The sequence below is a fragment of the Periplaneta americana genome, chromosome 2 (genome assembly GCF_040183065.1).
Source record: "Periplaneta americana isolate PAMFEO1 chromosome 2, P.americana_PAMFEO1_priV1, whole genome shotgun sequence".
Classification (NCBI taxonomy): domain Eukaryota; kingdom Metazoa; phylum Arthropoda; class Insecta; order Blattodea; family Blattidae; genus Periplaneta; species Periplaneta americana.
In genome coordinates this window covers 43,492,626-43,511,292 of record NC_091118.1, presented here as the reverse complement: position 1 = coordinate 43,511,292, position 18,667 = coordinate 43,492,626, and the positions used below count along the sequence as shown (strand labels likewise).

The window sequence follows — 18,667 nt, the reverse complement described above, 5'->3', positions numbered from 1 at the left end:
CAGGAGTTTCCCAACACCCCAAGATTTATCCGAATATAAGATAACCTCTCATTTTCCAATGGCTGTCATAAGATTTAATTTTTAAAGGTATTTTTGTTGATGAATTCACAGACAATCCATTGTTAGGTTCTAGAACATATAAAATTTAAAGTTGTTTACTTCTGCAAAATAGATGGATCCTCTTGATAAAATGAAATTTTGTATTCCTATAGGACCTACGGATAATGCACATTTAGTAATTTTTCTTCCTTTCTTCTGTTATTCATGTCTTTTTTTAATTCCTTCCCTTCAACTTCATTTCCTTCTTCCGTTTCCTTTTCGTACCTTTTTTTTCTTCCTTTTCTCGTAATTTTTTTCCTTTCTTTCGTTATTTATGCCTCCCTCAATTCCTTTTTTTTTTATTTCCTTTTTCGTCTTTTTTTTTCCTTACTTTCGATATTCTTGTTTACCTTAATTCTTTTTCTACGTTCTTTTTCTGTAATTCTTCTTTTCTTTCTTCATATCTCTCTCCCTTCCTTTTATTTTTTCTTTTGTAATTTCTCTTTTTCTTTTCATTTGTTGCTTTACCCCTTCTTTTTCTTTCGCTGTTTCTTCTTTTCCTGTCGTTATACATGTCTCTCTTATTTACTTCCTCTTTTTCCTTTCATTATTCATTTCCTCCTTTCATTTGTATCTCCATTTCCTTCTGCCTTCTTTTATTTTATTTCTCTCTTTCCTTTTTTTCTTTTTGATTCTTTTTTTCTGTCTTTACATACATCACAAGTAAACTTTTATATTTAGCAGTTCGAATTGGAATGAAACTTATCAAAATTCTAACAGTGGTATGAACATTATTAAAGAATGGCTGGATGCTCACTTACTTTCTTTGAACATTTCTAAAACAAAATTAATACAATTTTCATTAACATCACATGGCCTTGAGCAACTAAAAATAAATAATAATAGAAGTATAACAATACATGATTGTAACCTACCTACTTGCTCATGTAATGCTAAGTTAAATATTTAGGCATTATTATTGGCCAACATTTAAAATGGGACAAGCATATCTCCTTCCTGTGTAACAGATTGCGTAAAGCAATCCACAAATTTTCCATTCTACGCTCTTATTTACCTGTTTATGTTCTGCGTACTGTGTACTTAGCTCTGTTTCAATCAATAATTCAGTATGGTATTTTAGGTTGGGGAGGAATGGCAAAATCGACTCTCCATCCTTTAAATTTGCTCCAAAAAAGAATTATCAAAATTTGTCTAGGCCTATATAAACCTTTTGATTACCCAACAAAATTAATTTTTCAGGAATTTGGTGTATCAAATCTAGAACAAATTTATAAACAAACATTGCTGACTTACTTCCATAAAAACCACAATAAATTTCAATTTGATCCTCACGAATACCATACCAGACAAAATTACAGTTTCTTTCTAAATATTCCCAAATGCCACACAACTGCTGGATTAAAACACAGCAGAAATTTTGGACCCAAAATATATAATGAATTAATTAGAGCTTACCCTGAATTAAGTATACTTAACACACATAGATTTAAGAAACAAATCAGATTAATTATTTAATTGTTTAAGCTAATTGTGTTAAAAATTGATACTCTAATATTTATGTACTTTTGTATTTTCTATTTGTATATAAGAGGCCTGTCTAAAAAGTATCTGACCTTTAGCCAGAAAAAATATTTCAAATACCTGACGGGGTTGGGACCCTAATCCCCTTCAAAGTAGGCCCCTTGTGCTTGCACACACTTAGCCCACTGATCCTTCCACTGCCGGAAACACCTCTGGAAGTCTTCTTTTGGAATGGTGTTCAGCTCCTTCGTCGCGTTCCGCATTATCTCTTCTCTACTCTCAAAACGGGATCCTTTCAGTGGTGTCTTCAATTTTGGAAACAACCAAAAGTCGCAAGGAGCCAGGTCTGGAGAGTAGGGAGGTTGGCGAACGGTTGTAATTCCATGTTTGGCCAAGAAAGTGTGGATCAATTGGGATGAATGTGCGGGGGCGTTGTCGTGATGCAAGGGCCAGTTGTTTGCCGTCCACATGTCTGGGCTTTTGCACTGAACTGCATCACGGAGTCGCCAGAGAACATCGTGATAGTACTCCTTTGTCACCGTTTGTCCTTCCGGTGCGTATTCGTGATGCACAATTCCACAGACATCAAGGAAAACAGTCAGCATCACCTTGATTTTGCTTCGCACCTGCCGCGCTTTCTTCGGCCTTGGAGACTCGGGATGCTTCTTGTTTCTGGGTCGTACCCTTACACCCATGACTCATCTCCAGTTATCATGGTGTTCAGAAACCCAGGATCAGTGTTGGCGGTGTCCAGAAGGTCCTGTGCAACGTCACGACGGAGGTCTTTTTGTTCCAGGAACAACAACTTGGGCACGAATTTCGCAGCCACTCGGTTCATGTTCAAATCATCACGCAAAATTACATGTGCAGAATCTTTACTCACTCCAACCTCTTCGGCAATCTCCCGCACGGTCAAACGATGATCTGCCATCACCAAATTTCGCACCCTCTCAACAACAGCTGCACTCCGAGCAGTTTGGGGCCTGCCACAACGCTGCTGACTCTCTGCTGATGTGCGGTCATCTTTGAATTGGTTGAACCACTCCTTAATTTGTGTTACACCCATCGCATCTTCCCCAAACACCTGCTGAATCTTACGAATTGTTTGACTTTGAGAATCACCAAGCTTTTGACAAAATTTGATGCAGTATCTTTGCTCAATTCGTTCAGTCATCTTGCGAGAAAACTAAATCCGACAAACACTTAGAACAGCACCTTACTTGGCGACCACCAGCCAGTGACTGGCACAAGCGAATGCGGTGAAAAAATTCAAGCATGCGCATTACGGTTCCTCCTTCCACCGTGCACAGTGGCGCCGTCTTAGAATCACTACTTTGCGCGGGAAAATTTAAGGTCGGATACTTTTTAGACAGGCCTCGTAGACCCTATTATTACATGCTGTATTATTTTACCATTTATTAATGTTATTGTGCTCAATGAACTCTCTTAATTTTGTGATATATTTTGTATAACTGATCTGAACTGCGCCCGAGCACGAGCTTCTGCTCTTTTGGACTGCAATGCCTAATGTAGCTCAAGTATTAAAAAAAAAAACTATTCTTCCAGCTCGCAGGTCACTGTACATTATTGCTGTACTTTTCATTTTTGGTTGTTGGTATGCTTGCTGATGTATGTTTCAGTGCTTGATGGCTGAGCATGACTTTCATCAGCAGAAGCTGAGCTTTCATCACGGTGAGGTAGAGCTGCATGGTGTGTGACAGTCAGCAGTTGTATGTGAATGAATGAGTGGCTTTCTCGTGCTAAATATTTAGATAACATGTACTTTTTAATAATACAGGGAAAACACCTGGAAACTTCGACATCGTGGTGGTGAACCATTCAGTGGACAAAGCCTATGCCAACCTACGTGAATTCGTTTTGAGAGAGTTTGGGAATGATAAGGTTGATGGTGAGTCTCCCTGTCCATCATGGGCCAGATCTTCTGTTTACCATGCTGTAGGATCTTTCTTGTATCAGGCTATAACCTGGTTTGGCAGAGGTGGGATGCACAAAGGCTAAGTTGTGCATATTTTGTGTTGTTAACTCTTTTTACGCTACTGACAACAGTTTACCACGTTTCATTAATAAATCGAGTTTTTGTTCGAACTGTGGTATACATGCATTAAATTGATAACTAAGAGAATCCTTGTCCCAAGAGGGCTATAGTAGGAGAGAGGGACTCATAAGCCGGATTAAGTGTAATCTGTCAAGAAGCTTCTCACAGCCACGAGCGAAGCACCACATGCACAAAAATGGCAGGAATTTCAAACAACTTTCCTCCACAAAAAATTTATGTATGTATTTATTCACATTGCAAATGGGTGTATACCTGGTGGCAGTGGTAATTAATTACACTCAATAATCACAATTAATAATAAACACAACTAATAAAAAATACAGTTAATAATACTAATAATAATAGTAGTAGTAGTAGTAGTAGTAGTAATAATAATGATAATGGTAATGGTAACAAGGAGCATCCTAAATTAAATGAAGCACGATCACTTAAAATAACATTTAAAGTAAATCTAATTTGTATCTTAACCCTAAGTTCGAACTAAAGCCCACGCGTATGATATGTTCATAACTGCACAAGTATTTTTAGCAATACACTTATTTCACAGTCAACTCACTCACTGCACTGGTACTGCGACACATTTCACTGATACTATCCTGATTTCACTAACACTTCAAAAACATTTCACTGTTCAAATACTTTGCACTGCCACTATAAACTGTAAAACTTCAGTGACACAAACACATTTCACTGATACAACACTTGAAATAACAAAACATCAATTACACCCTTTAAATAGTGTGTATAATATACTACCGTCTATTAGTAAAGTCCTTGAAGCCTATTTTTAAATACATTTTCGGTTATTGGTAAAGTCTTTAGTAAGTCTGCAGGTAAAGCATTCCAGTCCCTGATAGTATGATTGAGAAAAGAAAACTTTCCAGTGTCCGTCCTCTGTCTTCTTTCCCTCAATTTATATGAGTGGTCTTTTCTTTAAGAGTAATTTGGCAGCTGCAACCTATAGCAGAAATTTCAAAATACTTCTCTGCACTTCCCTGTTACATTCATATTTAAGTACATCTGTATTTGAAATCTAACCATCCCTATTACAATTTTTACTTTTTTTTCTCTCTCATTTAAAAAAAAAATCCTAGAGTCAATACATCAGCATTTTCATAACGTGATATTCCAGAAAGTAGAGGTAGGAAATGGGCTGTGAAATTTGAAATGATTTAGACATGACCTACCAAATCTGTTGTGTTAGAATGAATTAGATTTGTTTAGTAACAATACTTTATTTTGTACATAAACATACAAAGATCTTTACTGCAATTAACTGTTTGCTGTTTCCAGTAACATATGATTTATAATGATGCACATGGCTAGAAAAATCTACCAGTATATTAAAATTAGTTTTATGTAATAACATTGATATATATTGTAAATGAAAACTCATCTTTCACTATATCCTGGTATTTTGAAGAAACATTTTCTGGGGTGACTACTTCTATTTCCATAATCAGGATACGTGCAGCCATTGCACTGTAACAGACAGAAATAAGAATTCTGTAACTAAAATTCAAAATGTCTTTCTTAAAATGAATTTTCAGGACTAACAACTTAAACCAAGTATGCATGTTAATTCTCCATTTCCAGGAGTTTAAATTCAATGGCGGAATGTTGGTAAGAAATTATGTTAGCGCTTTCAGTGGAGGTTGCTTTTAGTTAAAAGCGATTAACAGGAAAAAGATTGGATTGAACCCCTTGCTCCTATTATAGCCTCCTTGCCTTGCCCAATAATGATTTACAATTGAGGACCATTTTTGCAAAACTTGCTAACTGCAAAATTTGCATAATTGAGATTTTGATGGATCTGTTAACATAAGGCAGGCCTCTACATGATGTTCAAAGCGTCTTAGTAAAATTGGGTTATTTCTCTTCATTGTAGTGTGTTAAAGTGTGATCGTTTTTTCAAAACTTGCTTTCTGCTATAGGTGAGAGTTACAGCAAAACTTTCTTACTATAGTGTTTTGTCTGTCCTGTAAAATTTAGTTTTTTTCAGTTAGCAAGTTTTGCAAAAACGGTCCTCAAGTTCTCGTAATGATTCGTCAAGTCATTGTAAATAGCAAAAAGTTCTCTTCAAAAATTTTGCGTTGATAAAAGCTTTGTTCTTCCGATCAAATGTTCTGGTGAATTAGGCTGCTAAAAGATAATCTTTAAAATCCTATTAAAATAATTTTTCTGCCAGTAAGTTGTGTGTTGAGCTATATTTTGTGATTATGAATTCAGGAGAACAATATCCATTACACAAAATAAAGAAACAAATTTTGATTGTACTGTTTCATCATTTAAAACGGTAAGTTGATAACATTTTCTGATAGAGGAAGAATTAGACTTCTTTTAATAGAAACTAGAAATTGATTTTTTTGTCCAAATTCCTCAAAATTTAGTTACAACTACCATGAAGCATCTTGGAAATGATCCAGTTGTTTGAACTAATCATGCATATTACATCCAACAGTAATCCTTCAGATCTTGGACAATAAGATTCTTGTGATGAATCATTCAGAATATTTTCAGCCCACAGTTGAAAACCTAAAATTCTTCTTCTCAACATGATCACTGTGAAAGCCTAGAATTTTATAAAAAATAACAACTGTAAATCAACTGTGAAAGTGCCAATACTGTTAATGTTGTATTCATAAATATAGAATGATGCTGAGTTAATTAATTTTCATTTGTTACGATTTTTCATACCCAGTTCTTGTTATTTAATTGGAAAATGTGACATTTTCCCATAAACTCGAAATAAAAATTTATTTTGATCTTTCATGTAGTGTAGAAAGGGTTAAATGTCATCTGTGCCATTTTGTACTGATTTAAATTTTTATACTTATATACTACTCTAAGAAATGCTAACAGCTATGAGTTGATATTTAACAATAATTGCAATATAAGCTTTTTTTTTTTTTCCAAAAATTACCGATATTTCAATGTATTGTGTAATAAAAAAAACTCCAGTTATTATAATCTATTTACTGCCATATAAGAGCATTTGTGAATTAGATGTTACGTAGACATTTTTTATACTGTTTTGAATTGAGTGTATTGCCGTAAATGTTAGTTTCCACAAAGCCATATTATTTGATCAGAAGATGCATCTAAATGTTTGGCTAGAAAAACAAAAGACATTCCATTACATTTCCAATTCAGAAGTCCTTGACACTCATGGTTTATTAGTCTTTTCTCAATGTTTGAATTCTTGAGCATAGTTCTGTCATTTTTAGATTTGTCTGCATTTTCAGTTTATCTATATTTCACAGTTATTTCCATGAATAAAAACAGAAAACTTATCTCCAGTTGTTGGAAGTTCTTATAAAAATCTGTAGGAATCCTCAATGTATTGGCAAAATTGCCACAGAATACTTTTTCTTTACGTTTAATTTATACCAGCTATGATTGATGTTTGGTGTTCTTGTGCCATATTTTTTTTAGTAGTGTCATTTATTTCTAAAAGGAATAATTCACTGTTTCACCACTCCCTTCTTAAATGGATTTTATGATCAAAATATTTCTTTATTACAGAAAATATTACAGTATATTTTTTTGTAGACCAGCATTATAAATGGTCTTTACCATTAGTCAAACTCTTGTATAATATGATTAGTGTCGTAAAAATATTACCATGACAACCAAAACATCATGACTTCTATTATGATGGCATAACTAATTGTATCATAAAGTTAACGTTACGAAATGATTTGCCAATGCTGTATCATCATTGTTGTCATAGTAACCTCTTCATAGACCGTGAAATCAAACTTCCCATCGTTACAAATCTGATGTTATTTCTTTCTTAATTATTTTATAATGCTGTCGTTAAAAAAATAGCCTATAAAACCACGTTTATAATGTTATACAATTATTACATTTATAAAAGCTATAAAACTCACTACCTTCATTTCATAACATTTACTCGTGTAATAAACTATAATATTATAAACTTGTTCATAATATACTATTAATATTTCTCTTTGTGAAGTATCTGAAAGTGGATGTGATGTTATAGCATAAGAATTGTGCATATTTTGCAGGCATTCGTAATCAGCTAGTTAGCCTTATTTCAGTTTGCTCTTGCTTTCTGATTGCATTGTAATGCTATGTTTCACACTGAGGGATTTGTTGCTGAAACACAAGTCTCAGCATATGTACTAATTATATCGACAGAAGTCACAGGTACTTGGGATTCATTCCTTGTATCTGGGCACAAATATTTACTTGAAAAATTTATGCGAGATATGTGCATTGAATGTGCCCTGAAAACAATATACAAGCCACATGTCTTGTTAGGATTCAGTGTGTTTTCCTTGCTTTGTGCACATGATGATTCTTTTGTTTATTGCTATTGTACAGCAAACTCTCGACTATTCATGGCTGGATTATCCCGTTTGTGATTTATTTGTGCCTTTTTTTTTTTCTTCCACTTCGATGATGGTGTTCGAAAGATTGAAATGACAAATAATATGTGTGAACTGAGCTCACAACTAGAAGGGTGCGTGTCATAAAAATCTGATTGGAAAAACTTATGAAAGCTAAATCTAACAACGTACTGTACAGTAATTTCATTGCAGTAATGTACTTAGTACTGTAATTAGAAACAGTACAATATAAATGATATTGTATTTTGAATGTCTAATTTGTTAGCTTGATAGCAACAAAGGACGTTTTGTCTTTTTAATTACAATTTAGTTACTTTTTTTTTCTCTCTCCTTTTTTCGACAGTTATTTTAAAATTAAAGCAACATTGCAATTATTATAGATCATTACAATTTGTGTTTCATATCTTTTAACTCCAGTTTCAGTAAGAAAATTTGTATTCTACACAACTTTCCTTGCTTTAATTGAACTCGCTGGATAGGATCCCACATAATATTAAAAATGATCTTTATATGAAGCTAACAGTTTATGAAGATTTTATTTTTGTGGTAATCATCCAAACAATTTTGCATTCCATGATAATTTTCCATAAAATCAAGACTCATTGTCCTTAGATAAACTTTGGTCAATTTGAAAATTTTAATTGGGCTTCAATATTTCATCTTGTCAAGTCACTGTTAATGCCTTTTAACTCTTTTATTAGTAATAAATTAATAACACTAATAACTAACAAATTGACAAAAAAAAAAAAAAAAAAAAGAGGAGTGAGCTTGAGTTTTTATTTAGTGTAGCATGTGTATTGTAATTACGTTATATTTTATTTTAAGTTGTAACGAAAATATTATCTTCATAAAAATGTTCTCCATTTTATGTGGAAAAATCGTGTTATTTAAGGAATAATTCGTGAAAATTTCATATTTTATTGATATAATATTTCTGGAAATTATTTATTTTTCAGATTCCACATCACATTATAATCATCAACATTTGATCATTACATTATTTTCCCGATTTATTGAGATTCCATTTTTTATTGGGTTTGTAAACCAATGTTTGTGATAATTATATTTTTTTCATTTCATGGGATTCTTGTACAAGATTATTTAATTAAAATCCACTTACAGACTTTTCATTCCCTTGTCTTCCAAAGTAATTTTATTGGATAAAACAACATACAGGCCATATTTTTCTAAATTCAGTTTAAAGTAATAAATATTAAACACAAAAACAAAATCTTCAGATCGAAAATTTTTGCAGACAAAGTTTTAATGTTTAAAAAGGGCTTGTATTAACTTGTGTCGAATAATTTAAATTGGCTGTTTAAGAGATACAAATGTCGCAGGTTGAATTCGAAAACTTTTGCATTCACACCAGCAACATAATAGAGATAAGCTACTTTATTATGACTCCTTATTACACCCTGCGTAAATGTATAATGAGAAAGTATGTGTTATCTGTTCTGCAACTTTTATTTATTAATGTATCTTCTGATCTTATAATATGGATATTAAATTTAACTTCTTAATTAGTGCTAATAATTTATGATTTAGTTACTGTTAGTTTAGATCTGTTAAAAGTGAGGTTAAATGTAGGCAGTTGATTGTTACAATAATTGTAGGATAATATCTATTTATTACTAACCTACACTATATGAAGTTAATAGTTTAAAGTAGTTATTTTATAAATAGATAACCACAATTGCGAAATGTAGAAGCATTATTATTATTATTTAAAACTATTATTTTATGATCGATTTTATTCCTATAATTAATATAAGTCTTCCTTGGGTAATGTTAATGTGTCAAAACTATTTGCTTTAAATTCGAAATGTCCAATGATACATTACCCAGCATTAATTTTCATATGGCTATAAATAAAACTTGTTTTTTGATCCGTGTAGTAAATGATGCCAGAGATAATTTATTGATTTAAGTTATTGTTATTTACAAACCGTAATTAAGTATTGAATTTCGTGATGTATTGTTTTGTTGTGTTTTCCGCACTTAATATTTTAACGAGATTATTTAAGAATGGAGAAATAGGTGTGTGATACGTTTGAGAAATCATTTTTTTATTTATTAATGTCAACAGTGTTTGTCTCGCATTTTATATAATATATGAGTGATTTATTTCACAAAAATGATTGAAATGTTTTATTTAACATTTTATAACAGTATGATATGGAAATTAAAATATGCAACAATGTTTAGTTACGTCTTTCTTTCTTTCGTCCTTCCTTTCTTTCTTTTTTTTTCTTTAGCTGTACAATTTTAAATTATTTTTGACTGAGATTCTAGTTGAGTTCATTGAGAATGTTAACATTAGGCTATATCATATAATCCATTTTTCATCCTTCACGTGAAATACAAGTCCTAGATCATGTTTGACCATGTATGTGTAGCCATAACACAAATCCGTATGAAAGGACTGTATCTTATGCTGTAAATTTTGAGAGTTCTGTCTCTCCAACCCCTGGATTTCATTAATGAAAACTTGTGAAATTTTGTACATTCATATGGGCTATTCCATATGAAATCGATCAGTAAAAAACCTCGCATTTTTTATATACTCTCATTTTTTCCCTATTTATTGAAGGTGCTGAGGAGAGTGCATTTGCAAAAATATACTATCGAAAGTCAAACGGTTTTCGTATTGTTGAGTGACAAATTTAGCGTATTTTAGAAAAACAAGCCTCTTTCAGTGCTCAGAACTCTGGAACCATTTACTGTAGAACATTAAACAAGAGCTCATGTTGAAGCGGACATTTGGTAGGTTATGATAAGAAGTAATCCTTATTTTTATTGTGTACAGAGAGACAGATAATATGATTTTACTTACTTTTAGGCTTTTTGCTCATTTATAAAAATGTAAAAAAAAAAAAATTGAGAAAAACCTTGCATTATTAAGAGGAATTTGGCATTGTTTGCTTAGTGGTACAGCAATAAGTTTCGAGGGTATTAAATAAATTATTTTCACACGCCTAGACTTGAACGGCGCAGTACCGCACGCATTGGCCAAGAGATAATGATAAGCGAGCGTTGGGCGTCATTTTACTCCTGTGTTTATGAAAACTTGTGATAAAGCTAGCCCAGCTATGCGCTACTAGACGAAACATCATGTGTTTGTCTCCTGGCCTTGCTTGTCTCGGCTAGCTACCGTCTCACAGTCAGCATACTATTTATTTTCTTTATTTTATATTTTCAATACTTTCTTATCATCATACCATCAGTAAAAAATATGTGTTTATTTGTACTTTCAATGCAGAATCTAACTATATATTTTTAAAGGCGTCTTAATGAGGAAAAATCTAAATTTCTCCATTTCCATAAAAAGTAAGAAAATCTGTTTATATATCAATATAAACTTTAATTTCTCAGCATCAAAATAAACCATGATTTTGATCATTGGGTAAAAGGGTTTCGGACCTACAACAGTTTAAAATTGCTAATTTTATAAAAATACGATAAATTTAAATATTTTTAATTTAAACACTATGAAGTTCTGATGCCTCAAACTTTGCACAAAGCATTGTATCACAGTTCTCTACGTACAAAAAAAGTTGTATTGTATTTAGAAATTTCTCTATATTTCGGTCGATTTGAGATGGAATAGCTCATATGTACACACACACACATCACACATACACACACACACACACACATGTATACGTATGTGCTAAGGAGTGTTGATATATAGCTAGCCTTGGCCCTTCGTTATAAAGAAAAGCGAAAGCAGTTGCCATAGAAAAGAGTAGGCCTATCTTATTTGATAAATCCATGTTTGGTGATGAAAACTTTAGCCAATTCTATATTTTGAATTTTTAAAGTAATTACTGTATGTCAGATGAATTCAATTTGGGTACAATTGAGTATCAATTTGTGACAAAGTACCTATTTTTGAAAGGGTTGTCCAACAACAATATTTATTCAGGTATGGTAGATATATTGCAGGTTCATTATCCTTTGTACACCACCATAAAAATTGGGTTGCGGAATTTAAAAAAGAAAGAATGGAGACAAAAGAAAAAAAAAAGGTTTATTTAACGACGCTTGCAACTGCCAAGGTTATATCAGCATTGCCGGTATGTCAGAATTTTGTCCTGCAAGAGTTCTTTTACATGCCACTAAATCTAGTGACATGGCACACTTAAATGCCATCACCCTAGGCCGAGATCGAACCCGCAACCTCGGGCATAGAAGGCCAGCACTATACCAACTGCACCACTCAGGGCGATCTGGACATAGACGATGAACACTGTGATGGAAGACCTGTTTCTGTGAACATTTCAGAAAATATCAATTCCATGCATATGACATAATTTTGAAGGAATGACGAATTAAACTCAAATCTATATCAGAGACCTCAAACTTTTCCTATGAACATGTCTTTCACATCATACATCATGATTTGTGTAACAGGAAATTATCTGCTAAATGGAATCCTAAACACTTGAACACTGATTGATCAGAAATGACTGACGAGAGTGACATTTTTCAAGTTGCTTTGCTGCTGTTTTGAAGAGGATTCTTCTAACGTGTAGGATCATATTGTAACTTCGGACAAAATATGTATCCCTCATTATGATCAAGAAACAGAACAGTGGAACAGTCTGGTTCTCCCCACCCAAAGAAATTTCGCGTTCAATAATATGAAGGAAAGGTCCTCACATCAGTTTTTTGGCATAAAGACAGAGAAATGACTGTATTTTATCACATAAACCCCCTTGCGTAATTTCCTTGCCCCAAGATTTGTTATGTAAAATATTGAAATGAAATTAAATATAGCATATTTTCCTCCTCTCAAAGTACAATGGAATTCGTTTTAAACAGTTTATGATGGAAAATTTTCTACAGCATTTGTTTCACAGCCTGTAAATTTTCGAGCATGAAGGCCCAGGGTGAACAATTGCCTAACAATAGATCTGTACCTGATCCATGTAAGTTGTGCTATATTTTTGTATATTCTGTCGTTAGAAGTCATCTATATCAACAATATGTAAGTGGATAATCCAAATATTGGTCTGATCACTGAGAAGCTCTAGGAAAAGCATAACAAATTTCCTGTGCTATTGATGGGTTCGAGGATAACATGTTATGAAATAGTGAAAATGAAAGATGATTATAATGAATAAATATTTTTTTTAGCTATAGCAACTTTTTCCATGCTAGAAACTTATCAATACCACCTTGTATATGCACATAGTTACAAAATTGTTGAATTAATACCCTAGAGGCTGGATATATCTTTTTTGCACGCATCAATAATTATTGTCAAGCAGTGTTGTCACATTTTCGTTGCAAAGATTATCACTAGTTATAATTATTTTTATATCGACATCAGTACATTGATTTCTATCACCACCATCCACAGTGAATAAATCTTAAGTTATAAAATTACTTAATTAAAATTGAAATTAACCTTTTTGTCTTCATCAATCAACGTGAGATATGGCAATAATGTTATATACGTGAAGTTCATATTGATACGTTAATTAAAAATATTAATACATCATTGGTAAACACATGTTACAGCTCCTTGTGATTGGAGCAGCATCTGAGAAGGCCTAAATGAAGCTCATATCTTCAAAGGGAAATGTCATATTTGACAAGACACAAATGTCTGACTCCTAACCAGGGGTTCGTATACCTGCATAATCGGATAAATTCGTGTTGGGTGTGTTAGCCAAGCGGTTTAAGGGACAATAGATATGTCCAGCCAGCATATCGTGCCTTAGATCGCAGGTTCGCGTCTCAGCCACTGCAGGCAATTGAGACTGTGGTAAAGGATGGGGAGGGCCCATGTAAAACAATCTGTGTAATGTTATGTATGAAAGCTGACGGGGTTTCAGTTGACTGCAGTTGAAATTATTTTGCTCCTTTTTTAAGAAACAAAATACAAAAAAGAAGTTATTGTTTTAATCAAGTGCAATGTCCTTAATGTTATATATAATTAAAGAATATCAACGTATTTTATATATAACATACAATTTATAACATATTATATCATGTCATGACCATAATACTAGCTGCCCACTATAATGGACACACGGCTCCTAAGGGTTAATTGAATGCTGGGACTGTATGGCTATACATACATATACATACATATATCTAACTCAAAGATCTCGTTACATAAGCAAAAAGGAAGTCATGAGTTAATGGATACAGTAACCAAATTAAGGATTTTCTGAAAATAATTGAAAGTTGAATTATACACCAAAAATGGAGTTGCGAATACCAAAGGTACTTCCTGTGTAGTGTTTACATCTTCGGCATTTGTTTCTCAAAGCCTGCTAGTTGAACAGTTTTTTCTTTGTTTTCGTCATTCTCTTCAGACACATTCTTTTCAATACCTTCCTTACAACTTTCTTCCATATCTTTCCTTGCTTGATAGTTTATGTTCATCAGGATTCAGCAGTATTTCAGTCTATTATTACAAACTGCTATACATTAAGGCAACAGTTTATTATATTGGTAGCTGTTAGGTTCTAATTGGCCATTTAAGAGGGATATCACCATGGCATGGCGCTTCCTCAGGTTACGGATAGAGGAGACTGCCTCCAGATATGGAGGGTAGCTACGAATATATTGAATCAGCAGTCGTGGGCAGCCGATAAGGGGTGGTCCTCCAGCTTGAGGATTGGGCGAAGGGCTAACAACCCATCACCGTAAAAAAACAGCTTGTTACGAATCCATACAATAAGCCTTGGAATGAGACTGATTCTCTGGCACGACCACAGCAAAGGAATGAGGGAGGTGGGATATGATGATAGAGACTGGATTAATCTTGCACAGGATAGGGACTGATGGCGAGCTTATGTGAGGGCGGCAATGAACCTGCAGTTTACTTAAAAGCCATTTGTAAGTAAGTAAGTTGACAGGTGAAATTTTGGTCATTTTCAGTCAAAAATTGTATTTTCGTTTTCTTGTAAAAAATTGATAAAAAATCTTTTATTTATGTTGAGCAAGTTTCAATGCCCTGTGTCACTCGAAAGCATAAAAATTACACAATATAAAAATGGCTTCATCCTTAAACTTCAATTCCATGCAAATTTTACAAGCTGTTTTCTTGCACTTTTTGTGTTTTCAGTACATTTCGTCAGGTTCGAAGAGTAAAGTCTCTTACGATTTTGATGATATGAACATGAAATTTTTGCTGCATGTTCTATACATTGTGGTTAACAAAATAGCATATGGGTTTTATGATTAAATTAATACTTTTTGAAATAAAAAATGAAATATTTATAGTAGCAATGGAAAATTTCTAATTTTAGATATTCAGTGGTTATTAAAATATTTTTCCCCATTTTGTAGTAAAGATAAAGAAAATCTGATGCATGATGTTTTTCTAAATATGCCGTGGTCTTGAAAAAAAAATTCAAACATTTTACTAAAAAATAAAGTGACACATTTCATTTTGAAATATGCAAATTTTTCATAATATTTTTGTTAATAACTCGGAAACTAATTGACTCACAGAAATGAAACTTCATCCACATCATCATCTGTCACATCGTGATTATGTGTACAAAAAATCAAGGGTGTAACTTGAAAAATGTAGAAAATAGAAATTTCGCTCATCACTCTTAATAGTACAGCCAGTCTATCGACAGAAAACCAGAATTACTAGCAATTGAAGACTGGATCTAAAAAGGTTGTGTCATAATCGTTCAAAAGTTTTCTAAAAAAAAAGAGTAGTATGGATGTAGCTCAATCCACTAAGAAAAATAGTAAGTCCCAGTGTAATTTTATTTAGGCCCTAGCTTCTCCTATAGATGTGCAAAACGTATGGTATTATATTACTAATCAGTTAATCACACAAGAAAGCTCTACTTTCTATGGTTTGTCTCTTTGGCACTTACAGCCTTTTTATGGCCAGTCTTCAATTGTTCTAAGGATTAATGTAAGTACAGGTGTGTAGTGTGATCGTCAGTTTGCATTTCCTATTGTTATTTACTCACAAATGCTCTACATTATTGAGAATTGACTGTGTGTACCATAAGAAGTGGCTTAGAGTAAGTGGGCCATCTCCATTTTGATATAACCTATAAAATGTGTTACTGTGTTATAGTGGATTTTTCAATTGTGTTATTGTGCCATGAATACTTAGTTATACTGAGTATGGCATACATACACAGCATGTTTTAGTTATAAACCAGCCTTCAATTCCTTCAAAATGAAACCAATAATTTTGAAATTGATTCTATGTTCTTAACAAAGTTATATTTGTGTTCACAACCAGTGACCATAAAATCAGGTTTAGTAAACAACTTAATTTTAATGTTTGTGTCAGTAATAACTTTAAAACTTCGAAATATGTATTATATGTTTTTCTCGCGTTAAATTCTATCATACCTGGTTAAATGTTTCGGTCTGTTATTGACCTTCTTCAGACCAAAACATACCAGATACGATAGAATTTAACACGAGAAAAACATATAATACATATTCCGAAGTGATATATGTTAAAAGTTGTGTAATCAAGATGTATGAATGACTTTAAATTACATACTTTGTGTTAATACATTATTTCAAATTTTCATTATTATAGCACATTTGTGAAATGTTTTCCATTTTAATTTGCGTAGTATTTAGTCCAAAAAACAATTTTCTTGATCCTGTATTTTATCTTTTTTCTTTGATACTTCTTCCCCCCTCCCCCTTTTCCTTTCTCTCTTCCATACTATCTTTAATTTTTTCTTAATTTTTCCTTCTATCTTCCTTTCTTCTTTTCTTTCGCTATAATTCTTTCTTTCACTTTTTATTACGTCTCTTCTTCCTTTCTTCATTTGTTCTTTGCTCTTTCCTCATTTTTGGCTTTCTTTTTCATAATTGCTTTATATATAATTTTGACTTTTTTCATTGCTGAGGAATAAGATCTCAGTGTTTTGTAGGTTGGTTCTCCCTTCTTTAGGAGAACAAGAAAGAGGAGTAAGAAGAGTATTCCTACTTCATTTATTCATTAACAGATGTGTAAGATGAACTTTGAGCTTAGTGGTTTTCCACATGGTCTATCTTAGTACATTCTCTATTAAATGTGGCTCGAGATTTTCTGCACATAGACGTATATCATTCATTTATTTTTCAGTTACTGTTCTCTTATGATTAGAGATGACATATTTTGGTATGCATATCAATCGGTATTCTGTGTTTGTCTTTCATGTTTGCCTGTTTCTTTATTTTTGTATATCTATTTGTTTCCTTCTTCTTATTTGTCTTTGTTTTTATTCTTTCTTTTTAAATGAATTAATTAATTTATTTACCTATCTGTAATTGGTATCTAAGCTGGTCTTCCTTTCACCATCCTTAGCAACTTAAACAATGACCGTATTCACAGCAGTGAATTAAAATTTTTATGCTCGACCATACCGAAATGTAGTAATTATACACCTGGTAGCAGCCCTTTAATGGACCTCATTAAAGTACACCTGTTCATTAAAGTTCAGGTGTTCCACCAATCAGAAAAAACCATTGTAGCAATATGAAAGTGCAAATATCGATTATTCTCGGATATGCAATCAAAAGACAACTAGCGCGAGATTAGACAATATTAAACTCAGTCGAAAAAAACAACACACAAATTAACATCAATTCACCGTCATCTTCCAGCCTTTCACAAAGCACATTCCCGCAAATTCATTTCACCAATTGCCGGAAAAAATCAATATGGTCGACCATAAAAAGTCGTATGAAACTTGACTATAATGGTAATAAAGACGCTCGTATGAAAATTATGAAACTCGCTTGCGCTCGTTTCATAAACATACAGTACTCGCATCTTAATTACTACCATTATAGGCTCGTTGCATAATGTACTATTTAGTCACTGTCTCCATGACAATCAATACAGTAACAATCAAATTCAAACATTCATTTATAACTTCTTCACAAACAATACATTACAAAGAAAAGGTGTAGGATTTAAAATTAAATTAAATTTAGATATCAGTAATGGCTAAAATGTATAGCACACTAGCATAAACAGATTTTATGCACTCATAGAAATTGTCACCTCGGCTTTGCCTCGGACACTAAACTTTCTACTTGCATATAAAATCTAATTTTACTCTCATATACTATTATATAAATTACTATTTATTTATTTACTTATTTATTACGGAATTGTTTATTTATTTATATACAGTCTCACTTATGTTTTTTTTTTCTGAAGTACCTACCTACCTATTTATTTGAGAACATATTTTGATCGAAGAGTCGGGTTCATATGAGGGGGCTCACAACCAGAGTGGACCAAGTCCACCAGTGATCAGTTTGTGGATTAATACAATCTCGGATGAAGAACACTTAGATTTATTCATTGCCATAACAAACAAAGTCCATAACTCATTTGTTACTCCACAGAGGGCAGCATTTCCTATGGAAGGTGAAGGTTGCTAAGCGTGAGCCAGAAACTTTAAGACTCAATATCTCAGAACTATTCCAGATGGACTTCGTCCATTCTGGTTGTGAACCCCTGATGTAGTTAAATGATTTGATACTGCCCCATGTTATATAGTATTTTAGCCTTCTAGAAAACCATTCCTAGAAAATTTAATCGTAATAAATGACATATTTAGCCACTTTTGGCTATATTTTATTTGTTAACAGTGAGAAATGGCCCACTTTTCTGTAA

At 32.8% G+C, this 18,667-nt stretch overlaps 1 protein-coding gene across 3 annotated transcripts in view; it reads left to right on the top strand.

The window, feature by feature from the left end:
- Positions 1–18,667, top strand: part of LOC138692995 (guanylate kinase-like) — a 60,944-nt gene that overhangs the window by 15,727 nt on the left and 26,550 nt on the right. The window contains exons 4-5 of one of the 3 annotated variants that reach the window (XM_069816500.1): positions 3,222–3,273; positions 3,380–3,475. In XM_069816500.1, coding sequence (XP_069672601.1) covers positions 3,222–3,235 — 14 coding nt within the window. In that variant the 3' untranslated portion in view covers positions 3,236–3,273; positions 3,380–3,475. Of the gene's footprint in view, positions 1–3,221; positions 3,274–3,379; positions 10,245–18,667 lie in introns of those variants that run through there. The other 2 variants (XM_069816492.1, XM_069816481.1) reach the window with 2 other exon arrangements.